This window comes from Spermophilus citellus (genome assembly GCF_964194105.1).
Source record: "Spermophilus citellus genome assembly, chromosome: 5".
NCBI lineage: Eukaryota > Metazoa > Chordata > Mammalia > Rodentia > Sciuridae > Spermophilus > Spermophilus citellus.
In genome coordinates this window covers 47650348-47667366 of record NC_138186.1, presented here as the reverse complement: position 1 = coordinate 47667366, position 17019 = coordinate 47650348, and the positions used below count along the sequence as shown (strand labels likewise).

General features: G+C 55.0%; 2 protein-coding genes across 4 annotated transcripts in view; one reads left to right on the top strand and one right to left on the bottom strand.

Annotated features, from left to right (window-relative positions):
* The window catches only part of TNXB (tenascin XB), a 57751-nt gene extending 44690 nt beyond the window's left edge, over positions 1-13061 (top strand). For all 3 annotated transcript variants that reach the window (XM_081294079.1, XM_081294078.1, XM_081294077.1), the window contains 20 exons: positions 1051-1368; positions 1582-1890; positions 3852-4169; positions 4503-4853; positions 5414-5701; positions 6098-6376; positions 7793-8080; positions 8990-9298; positions 9554-9889; positions 10103-10225; positions 10346-10489; positions 10681-10800; positions 10891-11034; positions 11128-11258; positions 11377-11509; positions 11586-11737; positions 11849-11945; positions 12035-12196; positions 12271-12434; positions 12764-13061. In XM_081294079.1, coding sequence (XP_081150205.1) covers positions 1051-1368; positions 1582-1890; positions 3852-4169; positions 4503-4853; positions 5414-5701; positions 6098-6376; positions 7793-8080; positions 8990-9298; positions 9554-9889; positions 10103-10225; positions 10346-10489; positions 10681-10800; positions 10891-11034; positions 11128-11258; positions 11377-11509; positions 11586-11737; positions 11849-11945; positions 12035-12196; positions 12271-12434; positions 12764-12865 — 4268 coding nt within the window. In that variant the 3' untranslated portion in view covers positions 12866-13061. The remainder of the gene's footprint in view (positions 1-1050; positions 1369-1581; positions 1891-3851; positions 4170-4502; positions 4854-5413; positions 5702-6097; positions 6377-7792; positions 8081-8989; positions 9299-9553; positions 9890-10102; positions 10226-10345; positions 10490-10680; positions 10801-10890; positions 11035-11127; positions 11259-11376; positions 11510-11585; positions 11738-11848; positions 11946-12034; positions 12197-12270; positions 12435-12763) is intronic.
* Positions 13062-13082: 21 nt separating this feature from the next.
* Positions 13083-15919, bottom strand: CYP21A2 (cytochrome P450 family 21 subfamily A member 2; the record flags this gene model as incomplete). Its single annotated transcript, XM_081294139.1, has 10 exons — positions 15440-15919; positions 15269-15358; positions 15001-15155; positions 14795-14890; positions 14597-14698; positions 14414-14500; positions 14064-14264; positions 13651-13829; positions 13469-13572; positions 13083-13345 (listed from the first exon to the last, which is right to left on the bottom strand). The coding sequence occupies exons 1-10, from the start codon at positions 15639-15641 to the stop codon at positions 13083-13085; spliced, it is 1479 nt and encodes a 492-aa protein (XP_081150265.1). The 5' UTR covers positions 15642-15919.
* Positions 15920-17019: the final 1100 nt, after the last annotated feature.

Sequence of the window (17019 nt, the reverse complement as noted above, 5' to 3'; positions counted from 1 at the left end):
TGTAGGTCTCTGGGTCAGCCCTTGAGTAGCAAATTCCTCAAAACAAAGTGATAAGATCTTCTCTTGGAATTTTTGCTAAGAATTCTGCTTGCATCCCTGATTCCTTTCAGAGGAATCTTGTGGAGATTTCTTTTGGGTCTCTAGTGAAGTTGACTGGGGGCCATGAGGAAAGGGGGCAGGTACCCAGGGCATCTCCTTCACTGTACACCCCAAAACTTCATGGTCCAGGTATCATCAGACTTATGTCTCCAATAGATCACCAAACCTGTGGGTGGCAGGATCCAGGCCCTGAGGAGGTTGGATGAGACCTTGAAAATGGCAGACTGACAAATTCCTGAGTAATGGGGAGCAGTGGGGAGGCAGGCCATAAACAAGAAAGTACAGCAAGGAGATGATTTTGTGATAGGGAAGCCTGGAGGACAGGCCAGGACCAGGCAGGGACTCCTAAGCCAGCATGTCCCCAAATACCAGGAACAGCCAAGACCTGGTGTGAGCTTTGAGGTAGAGAAGCGAGTAGGGAGGTAGTAATCCTGGTGACAGGAGACAGTGCCACTCTAGAGCCCTGCAACTGGAGGAAGGGGAGTGAGGCAGCAAGGAGGAATTAGGAAAGAGGCTGGGAGGGACACTCTCTAAGTCTGATGGCAGCTGGGAGAGGGACAGGTTCAGGGCACTCTCCAGTTTCTGGCTTGGGAGGAGTGTTCTGAGGTTCTTTGGGAACAAAGACCTGATCCAGGCAGATGAGGAGGTGGCCAGGAGACCCCAGTGGAGGGAGGCCCAGGGTACAGTGACCAAGTGGGCCCTTCTCAAGAGGCAGGTGCTGGAGGGAGGAGAAGTTATGTGGGTGTTGATAGATGGTGGCAGTTGGTAGATGGTGGGTGAGGGCTAGGAACGGGGATGTGGAAGGAGCAGGAAGGGGACATGTCAGTGGTGCCATGGCCAGCATCACTCTGCTCCTTGGTGCTTTATTTGTTGTAAGTGCTGCTTTGGCTGCTGAACTGAGAAGGCTGAGGAGATCTCACTGTCCCTGTATGTGTGTGTGTCCCTCTGCAGAGGATGAAGCAATGACCACGCAAGTAACACCCACCACAACCCCCGAGCCTCCTCTCAGGCCACGCCTAGGGCAGCTGACTGTGACAGATGCTACCCCTGACTCCCTGAGCCTCTCCTGGACAGTCCCTGAAGGACAGTTTGACCACTTCCTGGTCCAGTACAAGAATGGGGACGGGCAGCCCAAGGTGGTGCGGGTGCCAGGGCATGAGGACGAGGTCACCATCTCAGGGCTGGAGCCAGACCACAAGTACAAGATGCACCTGTATGGCTTCCACAGTGGCCAGCGCACAGGCCCCGTCTCTGTCACTGGGGTGACAAGTGAGTGGATGCTGGGAGCCCCAGGGTGGGACCCAGTGGGAGGTTGACTCTCATTCTTGGGTAACAGCTGAGCAGGGAACAGTTGTCCTGGGCAGGGAATAACCGCAGGGACTTGTGCTGTGTTGGGAGCTGCTCCCATTGCCACCCAGCTGCTCTTGACCTGAGGACACTTCCCAGGAAACCTGCTTCACCCTCTCTCTCTCTTCCCTTCAGCCCCCAGCCCCACAGAACCCAGCATGGAGGCCCCAGAGCCCACTGAGGAGCCACTCCTGGGGGAGCTGACAGTGACAGGCGCCTCCCCTGACTCCCTGAGCCTCTCCTGGACTGTGCCCCAGGGCCAGTTTGACTCCTTCACCATCCAGTACAAGGACAGGGATGGGCAGCCCCAGGTGGTACGAGTTGGAGGAGAGGAGAGAGAGGCCACTGTGGGGGACCTGAAGCCTGGACGCAAGTACAAGATGCACCTGTATGGACTCCACCAGGGCCACCGTGTGGGTCCCATGTCCACCGTGGGTGTCACTGGTGAGTGAAAGTGGGGAGGGGCTGGGCAGGGAAGAGCAGTGTTGGAAGTTGTTTGATTCTCCACCAGCTTTACAAAAACAAAACGTTCCCAGCAGCAATGCTGCTTGTGCATATCTGAGTGCCTTGTGCATTTGCAGATTTGTATTCATCAGGTTGGGGCTGGAGCCTGATATTCTACATTCCTATCAAGGTTTGTTGCCTCTTGTGCCTTGGTATACCTCCTCACAACAGAGCAATGTGATTGTCCCTTGCAATTCATTGCTGAGAATTTTGCTTGCATCCCTGATTCCTCAGAGAGGCTCCACCTCTGTGGAGTTTCCTGGAAGCCATGAAGAAAGAGGGAAGGTAAAGGGGCACAGCATCTTCTCTGTGCACCTGTAATCCCATTGTAGGATACTGACAGACCTTTGGTCTATGGGTATACTGTTTATTCCACAGTGAATTTCATGCCCTTATCCAGGCACTGTGGAGTTCATTCACCTGTGATGCATGAATGAATTTATGCTGCTTGTGGAGCAGGATAGTGAGTCATTCTGTAAGAGTGTTGGGAAAGAAATGGTTTAGGATACATGCTAGGTGTTAGGTGACTTGTGAGAGACTAGGAGGCAGGTTTGGCTCCAAATTGGATGCTGTCAGGAAGAGGGCTCAACTTTATCACTGGGAATCTTACCAAGTCTTATCTGTGGGGAGGTCTCTAGAGGGAGGCCAAAGCTGGGACTCTATCTGCAGCCATCACTCAGATTAGCTGGATGGGGCTGTTGGGTCATGTCTGTGGTTTGGTGAATGTTCAAGTTTATGTGTGGAGACATGATTCCAGGCTGGCTCTGTTTTTAAGCTATTCTGGTGACAGATGTCTATGAGGATGACCCATGAAACTATCTATGCTCAACTGGACCACACAGGACTGAGCTGTGCCAGGCCAGCTTTGAGCAAGCAAGGTCAGCTGAGAGAGTGGGCAGCTCACATTGTTAGCTCACATTGCTGCTTTTTTCTCTCTCAGGGTAAAGTTTTGAAAGATACATATACAAGTTCACATTTTTGTTGGGCTCACATTCAGGGTGACAGGCAGAAAGCCAGAAAGTATAGTAGAGGGGGATGAGTCTGAATGGGGCAGGGACTCCCAAGCTAACATGCCTACAGGGAGCTGAAACTTATCAGGCATTAGCCTGGCAACAGCTTTAGAAAGTGGATATCAGGTAAATGTCCCAACTGGTGCAGAGACCATGAGGATAGAGAGAGCATGGCACACAAGAGAGGATTTTGTAAGATGTCTTCAAGGTACAGGGATGGCCCTGAGGTGTGGGTGGAGAGATGGGAGAAGCTTAGGAGGCCTGAGGGGTATGGTTGCCCAGTTCTCTGCCGAATGTTGGCATCTGATGTGAACATACTAAGCTCAGGCCATGTTAAATATGGTGGGTGCAGGTGAGCCCAGAGTCATGAAGGGCAGTAGGGAGGAAAAAAACCAAGTGAGAAGAGACAGTGGCCACCCCAGGGCCTGCAGCTAGAGGAACTTAGGAAGGAGTCTGGGACAGTCTGAGCCACTCGTGTGATGGCAGCTGGGAGAGGGACAGGTCCAGGGCACTCCCCAGTTTCTGGCTTGGGAGGAGTGTTCTGAGGTTCTTTGGGAACAAAGACCTGATCCAGGCAGATGAGGAGGTGGCCAGGAGACCCCAGTGGAGGGAGGCCCAGGGTACAGTGACCAAGTGGGCCCTTCTCAAGAGGCAGGTGCTGGAGGGAGGAGAAGTTATGTGGGTGTTGATAGATGGTGGCAGTTGGTAGATGGTGGGTGAGGGCTAGGAACGGGGATGTGGAAGGAGCAGGAAGGGGACATGTCAGTGGTGCCATGGCCAGCATCACTCTGCTCCTTGGTGCTTTATTTGTTGTAAGTGCTGCTTTGGCTGCTGAACTGAGAAGGCTGAGGAGATCTCACTGTCCCTGTATGTGTGTGTGTCCCTCTGCAGAGGATGAAGCAATGACCACGCAAGTAACACCCACCACAACCCCCGAGCCTCCTCTCAGGCCACGCCTAGGGCAGCTGACTGTGACAGATGCTACCCCTGACTCCCTGAGCCTCTCCTGGACAGTCCCTGAAGGACAGTTTGACCACTTCCTGGTCCAGTACAAGAATGGGGACGGGCAGCCCAAGGTGGTGCGGGTGCCAGGGCATGAGGACGAGGTCACCATCTCAGGGCTGGAGCCAGACCACAAGTACAAGATGCACCTGTATGGCTTCCACAGTGGCCAGCGCACAGGCCCCGTCTCTGTCACTGGGGTGACAAGTGAGTGGATGCTGGGAGCCCCAGGGTGGGACCCAGTGGGAGGTTGACTCTCATTCTTGGGTAACAGCTGAGCAGGGAACAGTTGTCCTGGGCAGGGAATAACCGCAGGGACTTGTGCTGTCCTGGGAGCTGCCCCCAGTTCCATCCAGCTGACCTTGAGCTTGGGCATGCTTGTCAGCTGAGCAGGGCCTCTCAGCCCCAAGGATGAACTTGGGCTTGTCTAAACTGACCTCAGTACCCCCAGTGGTGGCCATGGCTTCTCTCTCTTTCTCCCCAAGACCTGAATGCATCTCCTAGAGAACCTGCTTCACCTTCTCTGTCTCTCCTTCTCAGCTGCAGTAGAGGAGACCCCCAGCCCCACAGAGGTGGAGGAGACCCCCAGGCCCACAGAACCCAGCACAGAGGCCCCAGAGTCCACTGAGGAGCCACTCCTGGGGGAGCTGACAGTGACAGGCGCCTCCCCTGACTCCCTGAGCCTCTCCTGGACTGTGCCCCAGGGCCACTTTGACTCCTTCACCATCCAATACAAGGACAGGGATGGGCAGCCCCAGGTGGTACGAGTTGGAGGAGAGGAGAGAGAGGCCACTGTGGGGGACCTGGAGCCTGGACGCAAGTACAAGATGCACCTGTATGGACTCCACCAGGGCCACCGCGTGGGTCCTGCATCTGCTGTCGGGGTGACCTGTAAGTAAGGGGTGGGCCCTTCACTCTGGGGTCCCTCTGTTTTTTTCTTTTTTGGATATCAACACCTTATCACTGGACCTCTTGGTTCCTATTTTCTTAAATATTACTAATGATGTTGCTTGTCCTTGAATTGAATATTATTTATCACTTCATTTGTGGTGAAATGGGCATGTGGTCCATGCCCCATTTATTGTGGCTTCCCTCCTCCCACCATTATCCAGAACTTCTAAGTCACTCTATTTCTCATTAACTGCACCCTCAGGTTCCATGACTGGATATTTTATTGACTCCAAATGTGCTCCAGGTTTGGACTTTGTAGATTTGAATCTGCCTCCAAGTGTACTAACTGTGATTTTGCAAGCTTTTCTTAACCCCTGTGGCCTCAGATCCTGCAGTATGGGGTGGTAATTTTATTAGCACTTTGTTGGGAGTTAGGTGCACTCTCGGGTGTGAACTGCTTACAGCAAAGCCTGGGATACAGGGAAGAGGTTATGGGGGAAAGAACCATCTCCCTTGAGCAGTTCCTGCCTCTATCCTCAGCCTCTTCTGCTCTCTTCCAGCCTCCCTCCCTACCCAGACTCCCGTGGAGCCCCACCTTGGGGACCTGGCTGTGGCAACTGTGACCTTGGACACTGTGCACCTCTCATGGACCGTGGCCCAGGGTCCCTTTGACTCCTTCCTGGTCCAGTACAAGGATGCACAGGGGCAGCTCCAGGCAGTTCCCGTGAATAGAGAACTCCGTGAGGTTACTGTCTCGGGTCTGGACCCCGCCCGCAAGTACAGGTTCTTGCTCTTTGGACTCCTGGATGGGAAGCGCCATGGCCCAGTCTCTGTGGATGCCAAGACCCGTGAGTGGAGGACAGAGGCCACCTTTGTCCCTGGAGCTTGTGGCCTGCTCCGCCCCCTTGTGGTGACTGTTGGGATTTCATATTTCTGTGCCTCACACTCCAGACCTTAGGACCTCAGGACCCATTTATTTATCAGGTTTATTGAAATCCAGACCCTGAGCTTCTCTTCCCCCACACCACTCCCATCCTTATCCCTACCCTGCTTACATCCCATTCCAGGAGACCCTTAGTTTCTTTGCTGACTTTTTTTTTTCAGTGCTTTTATACCTATTCCTGGTCCATTTGCTCCCTCATGTCCTCCATAACCATAGAGCATAGCACACACACACACCCAGTAGTCTCTCTGCTTCCATCTCTGTGGCCATCACTCTCCATACAGCTCCCTCTCTTTTCCAGTCCCAGACAAGAAACCCTCTCCCCGCCTGGGAGAGCTGACAGTGACAGATGTGACCCCTGACTCCATGGGCCTCTCATGGACGGTCCCTGAAGGCGAATTTGACTCCTTTGTGATCCAGTACAAGGACAGGGATGGGCAGCCCCAGGTGGTTCCTGTGGCCGTAGACCAACGTAAGGTTACCATCCCCAGCCTGGAGCCAAATAGGAAATACAAGTTCCTACTGTATGGCCTGGCAGGCAGGAAGCGGCTGGGCCCCCTCTCTGCTGATGGCACCACAGGTAAGCAAGCCCCTGGCCCTGCCTCCTGCCCTTTCCAGAGCTGCCTCTTATTTGAGAGCCCAGAGTTGACAGCATGGCCTTCCCAGGAAATATATTCTCTCTTCAGCCTGGGCATAGCAACCATAACACCAAAAGAAAGTCCCTACTGTGTGCTAAACACAATTGTGAGCATTTCATATGCACTATTACCTTCATTCATAAACTGCTGCTGAAGGATTAAGAAGTAGGCTTTGGGCCGACCTGTGTTCAGATTCCAACTTCAGCCCTCTCCAGCCATGTGGCCATGGACATTGGCTACCTCAACTGCATGATGGTGATGAATAATCCCCACTGGCACTGAGTTTGCCCATCCTTCTTCTTCCAATCCCAACCCTGAGGCAAGAGGTGGAAAGTAAGAGAGGGCTTGGCTGAAGAAAGACTGGAAAAATCTGGTATCCTTGAGCCCATGACTCAGCCCCCTGAGAAAAGGGTGGAGTGGGTCACTGACCCTTACCCACTCCCAGGACCATGAGTCACCCTGGCCAGCCAGTCAGGGCTTGGGGCCCCACACTCCATTATTATTTTGGGGGGGGGGTACTGGGGATTGAACTCAGGGGCACTCAACCACTGAGCCACATGTCCAGCACTATTTTGTACTTTATTTAGAGACAGGGTCTCACTGAGTTGCTTAGTGCCTCACTGTTGCTGAGGCTGGCTTTGAACTCATGATCTTCTTGCCTCAGCCTCCTGAGCTGCTGGGCTTATAGGCATGTGCCACTGTGCCCAACCAGATTCCATTTTTCTTTACCCCAAACTCTCACTTGGAGACTACATATAGGTTCCTCTGATCTCTATCAATAGCCATCCCCATATGGGAGAGTTTCCTTTTCTCTGTTCTTTGTTCTTCCAGCTCTGCCCTACCCCAGCTGCCCTGGTCCAGTAGGATTAGTTTGGGACTGGGGAAGCAGGTGGGGGGATGGTTCAGGCTGATGGCCATGGCAGGACATAAGGCTGAGCAGTGATAGAAGCTGTGAGCTGCCTGGCTGCCCAACCCAGGTCTCCCACATGGGGGTGTCTGACAATCCAGACACCCTCTGAGAGTCTCTCAGCTCTGACCACAGCCCTGCTCAGAGGCTAGAGGTCAGAGGAAATTAAGGTCCCCCTCTGTACCACCCTTCTCTGGTGAGATGATCTTTTATGTTTACTGTCCCCTTGAACACAGCAGGGAGGGAGCAGAGATGGGAAGGGGGGTGCAGTGGCCTCCAGAGGGAGGACAGGGCTGCTATCCCTCATCCTGCAGAGCAGGCCTATTCATCCTTAGGTGGCTGTTCCAGAGACCACCTTGGGACCTTTCCAAGACCCTTATACCTCCCAGGAATTGCCAGGGCTTGGGGTCAGGCTGGTCTTAACAAGGATTCTCCCTTATGCTCTCCACAGCTCCCCTGGAGAAAACCCGGCAGCCCCCACCACGCCTAGGGGAACTAGCAGTGACTGAGGAGACCTCAGACTCCCTGCGCCTGTCCTGGACTGTGGCCCAGGGCCCCTTTGACTCCTTCCTGGTCCAGTATAAGGACACCAATGGGCAGTCCCAGGCAGTGCCTGTGGCCGCAGACCAGCTTGAAGTCACCATAGAGGGCCTGAAACCTGGCAGGAAATACAAGTTTCTGCTCTATGGACTAGTTGGAGGAAAGCGCCTGGGCCCAGTCTCCGTCCTGGGAATGACAGGTGAGGCCTAAGGCTGTCCTGCTTGGCACTAGCAGGTAGCTTCCTTGCACCTTTGTGCTAAAGACTGACAGGAGTGGACAGGCCAGGAGAGGGAGCCTTGACCAGGGCCCAAGGAAAAGGAAAGTTTGCCACTAAGTCAGGCTGCCATTGATTACAGAGTTAGACAAAAGCGGACCCAGGACATGCGAGAAGGAAAGGTCTTGGTGGTGGTTCCCTTACTTGCTGACCCCAGTTTTTGCTCCATCATGTGGCTTCCCCCCACTACTCTGTTGGGGTATCTGTTAACCTCCAGAATGGGGCAAACTTTCCTGCCATGGATGAGGCAGGAGCATTTCCTCAAATGGAAAATCACTGGGAAACACAACAGATGAGGGACACAGAAGCCAGTAGATGTGACTGCTTTTGTGGGGCAGGCTCCTCTTCCAGAGGTCACTGACATCCACATCAGATCTGCCAGGTTAGAGGCAGCTGGTATGACTGGCCTATCACAACCCGGCCCACCCTCAGCTGTTCTCAGAAAGAATACCATGTGTCCCAAGCCCCAAGCCCCATGATTGCCAGGCAGTCAGTACAGGGTGGAGCCTGTGCAGACAGCTAGAGGAGAGGCTGGATGGGATTGGGTAGGGAAGGGGAAAATACGTACTTGATCCAGACATAGCACAGGATACCTGGAAGGAGGATGAGGTCAGAGCAGCTTTCCAATCAGGGAACAAGCCTCAGGCATGTCAGGAATAAGTCAGAATTAAGAGATAGAAAGTCCTAGAAGAACTTAGCCCCTCTCTTCTCTCTACTTGATAGCCTAATCAGAACTATAAAGTCCCCACCCCGGCCTTGGGCCAGCAAGATGGAAAAAGCAGAGCCCCGTGGCACTTCCACTTAACTTCTTCTCTGGGCTCCCCCCACCCACAGCCCCAGAAGAGGACACACCAGCCCCAGAAGCCCCTGAGCCCTCTGAAGCACCGAAGCTGGGGGTGCTGGCTGTGACCGAGGCAACCCCAGACTCACTGCGCCTGTCGTGGAGTGTGGTCCAGGGCCCCTTTGACTCCTTTGTGGTCCAGTATCTGGACACAGATGGGCAGCCCCAGGCCCTGCTTGTGGATGGTGATCAGAACAAGGTCCTCATCTCAGGCCTGGAGCCCAACACCTCTTACCAGTTCTCCCTCTATGGTCTCCATGAAGGGATGCGTCGAGGGCCCATCTCCACAGAGGGCACCACAGGTGGGCCAGGCTTGGGTTGAGCCGGGTAAGGGGACCCCCAGAAATGGGGATCACTTGAGGGCTTGAGGTGGTGCCCAGGAGAAGGCAGGCCAATGGACTCTAGGGCAGCTCTTTGCTCTGCTCCTACCCGCAGCCACTAAAGGAGTCCTTTACCAGCTCTACTGTTGTCAGAGAAATATGCCAGGGCAGTGGCAGAAGGCCACTGGGCTGGTGTGTATCTGTCTCCAACCTTTCTTTCCCATCTGTTCCTCCCAGGGCCTCCTCCTGCTGGTCTGACCCCAGGAGACCCAGGGCCCCGCCTGTCTCATCTGTCAGTGACTGATGTGACCACCAGTTCGCTACGGCTCAACTGGGAGGCCCCACTTGGAGCCTTTGATTCCTTCCTACTCCGCTTTGGGGTTCCATCACCAAGCACCCTGGAGCCACGTCCACGTCCTCTGCTGCAACGGGAGCTGATGGTGCCTGGGACGAGGCGCTCAGCGGTGCTCCGAGACCTGCGCCCTGGGACCCTGTACAGCCTTACTCTCTATGGGCTACGAGGGCCTCACAAGGCTGACAGCATCCAAGGCACTGCCCGGACCCTCAGCCCAAGTAAGGCCCCATTTGAGGCACCCACTAAAATGGACCTGGTACCTCAGCCAGAGGGAGGCTGGGGAGTGCGTAGGAGGCATGGAGGATTCTTGAGAGCAATTTCCATTCCTAAGGAAAGGTGTGGTGGGCACTTTTGGAGCCAGGAGGCCCAAGAGAAAGGGAGGGAACCTCCCTGCCCCTGCCCTCACCATCATCCCTTGATCCCATCCTCAGTTCTGGAGAGTCCACGTGACCTCCAATTCAGCGAAATTGGGGAGACCTCGGCCATGGTCAGCTGGGTGCCACCACCATCCAGGGTGGACAGCTTCAAAGTTTCCTACCAGCTGGCAGATGGAGGTAACGCTTTTCTGCCCATGTCCTCATCTGCTCTCTCATCTCTCCTGCCCCTGCCCTCTGTCCACCCCCAGTTGCTATGGAGTTCCCTGGGTAACCTCCTAGCCCCCAATATGTTTTCAGGGGAACCGCAGAGTGTGCAGGTGGATGGCCGGGCTCAGACCCAGAAAATTCAGGGGCTGATCCCAGGTGCTCGCTACGAGGTGACAGTGGTCTCTGTCCGCGGCTTTGAGGAGAGTGAGCCTCTCACAGGCTTCCTCACCACTGGTGAGAGGGACTGGGCCAGCACAGCAGGTGGAGGGAGAGAAAATGAGGTGTGGGCAGGAGCCTGGAAGGAACCCAAGGGGAAGGGAGGGGAGGCACTGGAGCTCTGTGGACAAGGGAGTAGCCAGTGAGTTCAGGAAGGTTAGGAGTAGGGACAGTGCTGGAGACCCCTCTGAGCCCTTCCCCTCTCCCAGTTCCTGATGGCCCCACTGAGCTGCGTGCACTGAACTTGACTGAGGGATCCACTCTGCTGCACTGGAAGCCCCCCCAGAACCCCGTGGACAAATACAACGTCCAGGTTACAGCCCCAGGGGGTGAGCAGAGCTGAAGACTCCCTCTACATGGGATTGTTGGGGGTAGGAGAGCAGAGAGTGGCAGGAGCTGACACCCACCCCCATTCCCAGCCCCATCTCTGCAGGACTCCGCCCCGGGCAGTGCTGTGGACTACCCCCTGCGCGACCTGGTACTCCACACCAACTACACTGCCACTGTGCACGGCCTCCGGGGACCCAACTTCACCTCCCCAGCCAGCATCACCTTCACCACAGGTACAGCCTGGGGTATGTGAAATGGGTAAGGAGAAGGGCAAAGGAGCCGGGCAGGCCTCATCCCCATTATCTCTTTCCATCTTCCCCTCCCAGGGTTGAAGGCTCCCCTGGACTTGGAAACCAAGGAAGTGACTCCCCGAACAGCGCTGCTCACTTGGACTGAGCCCCAAGTCCTACCCACAGGCTACCTGCTCAGCTTTGACACCCCTGGTGGACAGACTCAGGTGCCCGCACCCCTACCCTGTTGGCTACCTCCTCTCCCTGGATTGATTCGGAGGTGCTGGCTCTGGCTTCCTCAGGAGGTCTCTCCCTCCCGTGACCTATGTCTTGTCTGTCCCACAGGAGATCCTGCTCCCCTCGGGAATCACCTCACACCGGCTCCTTGGCCTCTTCCCTTCTACCTACTATAATGCACGGCTCCAGGCTGTGTGGGGCCAAAGCCTCACACCACCAGTATCCACCTCCTTCACCACTGGTACCCAGAACTGGGGCCCGCACTGGGTGGGCTAAGGTTTGGAAAAAGGACAGGTTTCTCACGCTCCTCTCCCCAGGTGGACTGCGGATCCCCTTCCCCAGGGACTGTGGGGAGGAGATGCAGAATGGGCCCAGCACCTCGAGAACCACCACCATCTTCCTCAATGGCAATCGAGAGCGGCCCCTGAATGTGTTTTGTGACATGGAGACCGATGGGGGCGGCTGGCTGGTGGGTGCCAGCTGGTGGCTGCCCTCCTCTTTCACACCCCAGGGATCTGTGTAGGGCAGAGACTGCTGCCCCTGAAGCCAGAGACTAATGCTGTTCCCATCCGCCTCCCAGGTGTTCCAGCGCCGCATGGACGGACAGACAGACTTCTGGAGGGATTGGGAGGATTATGCCCATGGCTTTGGGAACATCTCCAGGGAGTTCTGGCTGGGTCAGTGCCTCAGGGATTGGGGAACTAGGGAGGGGATGAAGGCCCTGTGGACATGTGGTCTCTGATGAAGCACCCACCCCTACCCCCAGGCAATGAGGCCCTACACAGCCTGACACAGGCTGGTGATTACTCCATGCGTGTGGACCTGCGGGCTGGGGATGAGGCTGTGTTCGCCCAGTATGACTCCTTCCGAGTAGGATCAGCTGCTGAGAACTACCGCCTCCACCTGGAGGGCTACCATGGCACCGCAGGTAAGAGCAGGCCCAGGCCTGGGAGAGGGAGTGGGAAGGAGTGACCTCACCATTCCTTCCCATGCCCTGCCCAGGGGACTCCATGAGCTACCACAGTGGCAGTGTCTTTTCGGCCCGTGATCGAGACCCCAACAACTTGCTCATTTCCTGCGCTGTCTCCTACCGTGGGGCATGGTGGTACAGGAACTGCCACTATGCCAACCTCAATGGACTCTATGGGAGCACAGTGGACCACCAGGTGAGAGGCTGGGGAGGCAGCAGGGCTGCAGTGATTGGGGCTTGGTTCCTTGGGTGAAGCCCAGGATGTGACAGAGTTGCTCATGCCTCAGGGCCCCATCTGTGAAATGGGATAATAATGTCAACCTTGCTGAGTTATCCCAATAAGATGATTTATTGGGTGAAAAAGGCCAGCTCAGGATTAAACCTCAGTCGTGGGCAGCTGAGGATTGCAATGGAAGCAGGGCAGGGTACCGGGAGAGTAGATAGATCTCTGGGAATCACTTCCTAAAGGGGCAAGGGTAGGGACAGATGAGATATCCAGATTTGACTCTTGACAAACTTTCCCAGGGAGTGAGCTGGTACCACTGGAAGGGCTTCGAGTTCTCTGTACCCTTTACGGAAATGAAGCTAAGACCAAGAAGCTATCGGTCCCCTGTAGGGGGAGGCTGAGCTGCTGCCCACCTCTCTCACACCCCAGTATGACTGCCGAGCACTGAGGGGTCACACCCAGAGAAGAGCCAGGGATGCCTCCACCTCCCAGCCACCAGAGGAAGCCTTCTCTGCCTGTGACCTCACAGCATCATGTTTACAGGGGGGAGGGGGAGGGGTTTCTATGGGAGCAATAAAGGAGAAACTGAGGCACCTGGCTGGCACTGATCCTGCCCCATCACTGGCACTGGTCATGCCCTGGGGCCCCCAGGTCCCGGGGCTGCAGCCGCACCTGGAAAGGCTGCATCAGAAGGTTCACACCACTGTAGGGCTGGGGCTGCAGAGAGGGCAGGGCACCCTCAGGCAGCAGCGTGAAGGCCTGGAGCAGGTTGGCCAGCACCATGAAGAGTTCCACACGCGCCAGCGGTTCTCCTAGGCACACGCGTGCCCCACAGCCAAAGGATGTCACTTTGGGGTTCTTGCCAGGCTTCAGGAATCGGTCTGTGAGCAGATGGGTGGATGGGACAGGGAGGTTTTTAGCAGTTATGAGCCTCCTCCACCTCCTCTTCTGCCTCCTCCATTTCCTCCTTCACCTCCATGCCTGGCACCTGGCCCCCCACATACCAGGCCAGAACTCCTGTGGCCGCTCCCAGACCATCTCGTCAAGGTTGGCACCTTGGAGGTTAGGGATGATGATTGTATCCTCAGGGATGTCGTAGCCAAGGATGCTGAGGGAAGGTGGAGTTAGAGGCTGACCAGGACCCTGCTCAGGCCTTCCTCACTCATCCCTAACCCTTGGGACTCACCTGCTGGGCCGGATGGTGCGGTGGGGTAAGGCCAAGGGCACCACAGGCCGAAGGCGTAACACCTCTGAGATGGTGGCATTGAGCAAGGGCAGTTGCATTCGGTCCTTATATAGGACGTGGGAGCTTGAAGCCCCGGGCCCCAGTTGGAGGTCCAGCTCCTTCTGCAGTCGATGCTGAACCTGTGAGGCAAGGGTAAGCCTGGAGACCAGGGACTAAGCTCCGCTGCTGCCCACTCACAACTGCCTGACCTCCAGCCACTCCCTCCAGATACCTGGCTGAGCCATTGTGTTCTTTTTGATGAATGTAGCCCCCCCCCCCGCCCAGGGTGCAGCACTAAGAGAAGAGGGAGCTGGGTTCTTCTGACCCTGGCCAAGCTGACAGGAAGGAACCTTTTGCCTGCCCCTGGCGCACACCTCAGGGTGGTGAAGCAAGAAAGCCACAGCCCAGGAGAGGGTGGTCGCTGTGGTCTCAGTGCCACCGATGAAAAGGTCCACCACGGCCATGTGCACGTGCCCTTCAAGGAGCTGTCCAGAACCACTGTCCTCTCTCGGCCGCCCCAGCTCTTGGAGCATGTAGTCTATCATGTCTCTCCACTGGCCTGTCACCAAACTCTCCTACAGAAAGTGGGGGAGTGACTGAGTTCCCAGCTCAGGGAGGGATGTGTGGGGGCAGCAGGTCCAAAGGTGGACCCAGCAGTGATGCTGAGGCAGTAGCATCACCGGCCTGGGCTGAAGGGAGCCTGGTCCACTCATGTCACTCCCACCTTGTGCTGCCTCAGCTGCTGCGCTACAATTTTGTCCCTTTTTTCCATGATCTTCTTCAGCTTCCAGACCCCTGGATTGGGGAAGAACTGGGCAAGGGTAGAAGGGGGAGGCAAGAGTGAGCTGCTGAGAAGGAGGCCTATTCCTCTAGCCCCCACCTACATGTCTGGACTCCACCTCCTCACCTTGAGGAAAGGAACCAAGTCCAAAATTTGGACGGACCAGTGGTTCCAAGCTTTCATGACATCCTGAACACAGTTATAAATGGCATGTCCCAGGGTGTCATCCTGCCAGAAACGAAGGAATACTTTCAGTTTGGGACCAAGGAAGGGTCAGGGAAGGATTGAGGGGGAGGATAAAGGGGAAGGGAGGGCAACCTTTACCTTTTTTCCAAAGGTGAGGCAGCAGATGATGTTACAGGCAAAGAAAGAAAACTCCTTCTGGATGGCCAGGGGGGCACTGGCCTGGACTCTGAGGTGCTGTGGGGGAAGAGCAGGAGCTACACAGGCTGGCAGGGGAGCAAAGGGGCACTATGAGAGAGGGGAGCCTGACCCATGGGAAGGGCTGGGCTGCAGGAGCCCAGCTTCACCTCACAGAACTCCTGAGTCAGCTGCTTCAGCAGGGACTCCATGGATTCACGGACACCCAGTAGCAGGGCTGAGCGGGCAAGTTTCTTATGGGCCTTCCAGAGCAGGGAGTAGTCCCCTAGTGACAGGTCTGGATGGTTGTGAGACACCAGCTTGTCTGCAGTGGGAATCACAGGGATGGATGGTAAGAACTGACCATAGAAGCCAAGGACCTGAACTTCTCCTGCCTCCCAAGTCCCTTTCTCCCTCAAGAATGACCCCAGCTCTTACAGGATGGTACCCGGGGTCTGCCAGCGAAGTCCACCCACTTTCTGACCATGGCTTCCTCGATGGCCCTGGTGGAGTTCAGCACCACGACATCTGGGGGGAGCCCAAGCAGGTGTCAGGTAGGGCAGGACCCCACCTAACCTCCTATGGGACAAGGAGGGAGTGAACGCTCACCCTGAAGCCCCAAGCGGAGCCTGTAGATGGGCCCGAGTTTCCGAGTGAGGCTGAGCAGATAGATGGGGAGGTTGGGTTGCAGAAAGTGCAGGAAGCCTGGGGCACGAGGAGGGAGGTGGAAGCCCCTGAGTTTCCTCTGGCCCCACAGCAGGCGGCTGCCAGCCAATAGTGTCAGCAGCAACAACAGCCCAAGAAACAGCATGGCTGGAGACCTGTGCAAGGCCCTGTCACAACCACTTATAACTCTTGAGCCCCCACCTTGTTGCTTGGGTCATTTGGCAGCCTTCCAGCCCCCACCTTCATGACCCTTCCCACTGTCCTACCCACAGAGTGACACATTCCCAGGATGGTGACAGTCTTACAGACCTTGGAGATATCACATTTCAAAGGACATACCATCTATCAAGAAGATAGGAAGGGAAACAAAACCCTGACCTTTTTCATCCAGAATCAGCTTTCCAGTTCCATGTCAGCCATGCAGGTCAATGTGTCCATCCCCAGCCCAGGCCCTCACCCTCCATACCCACCTTGGACAATTTTACTGGTTTAAATTTGTCTCCAAGAGAAAAATAACAGTCCCTGCCTACTGTGTCCCTCCAGGATTGTTTGAAGGACAAAATGAGATGAAAATAGGGTTTTCTTTGTTTTTACTTTTAGATAGGGTGGCCATATGGCCTAGTTTGTCTGGGGCATCCAAATATATACCTGTAGTCCCTGCGAAATTATTAATAGAGCCTCTTGCACTATCAGAAGTGTCCAGGAGGCAAAGAATTATAGGGGTCATCATTTAGAGCACCTAGCATGTAGCAGACTCTGTTCTATGTGCTTTCCCTGTATAAAGCAACCCTTCACAGACATGCTATACATAGAACACTAGTATTGTTCCCATTTTATAGATAAGGAACCTAAGATGAGAGGCTGAGTGGCTTCCCCAAAAACCAGAACAATCAGAAAGTGGTAGAGGCAGCATTCAGGCTTGTGATCAGGCTGCATAATCTGTACCTTTAACAGCTAGTGGCATCTCTCTTTGGTCCCAAAGAAAAATAACACACCTAAATTCATGTGTGATAAAAATAAGAATTGTCATACAAATACAGAGATGTTTTGCAGAACCCAACAATAGGAAAGCAAGGAAGGGATCTCTGGCCTTGAAGACCAGGAATAGGAGGCAGAAAAAAAAAAATTCCTGTTGGTGGCAGTTGCCTCCTCTGTCACTCCTCCCCTCTCTCCCCTGCTGGCAGAGGAGAGACATGCTTCCAGGCAGGCAGAGAGGGGTTGCTGTTGGTGCCAGGGTCCACAGGTTACTGGGTCAGACCAAGAAGAGTGTGGATTCCCAGCATTACTGAGCATCAATACCAAAGTCCAGGAAGCAGCACAATAGCCAAAACTGACCAGGGGCTACTCCTCTTCTGGAATTGTAGTCTTAAGGGATGGATTTTCACTGGATCAAGTAACTATCAGGGACTACTTTTGTGAGAAGGTAATTGGGGGCTTAGAAAAGAGGGCTGCCTGGGAAGTGAGAGCTTAGGCTTTCCCCCAACTCCCTAGCTCTGCAGATAGCTCCTGGGACCCAGGGGGTC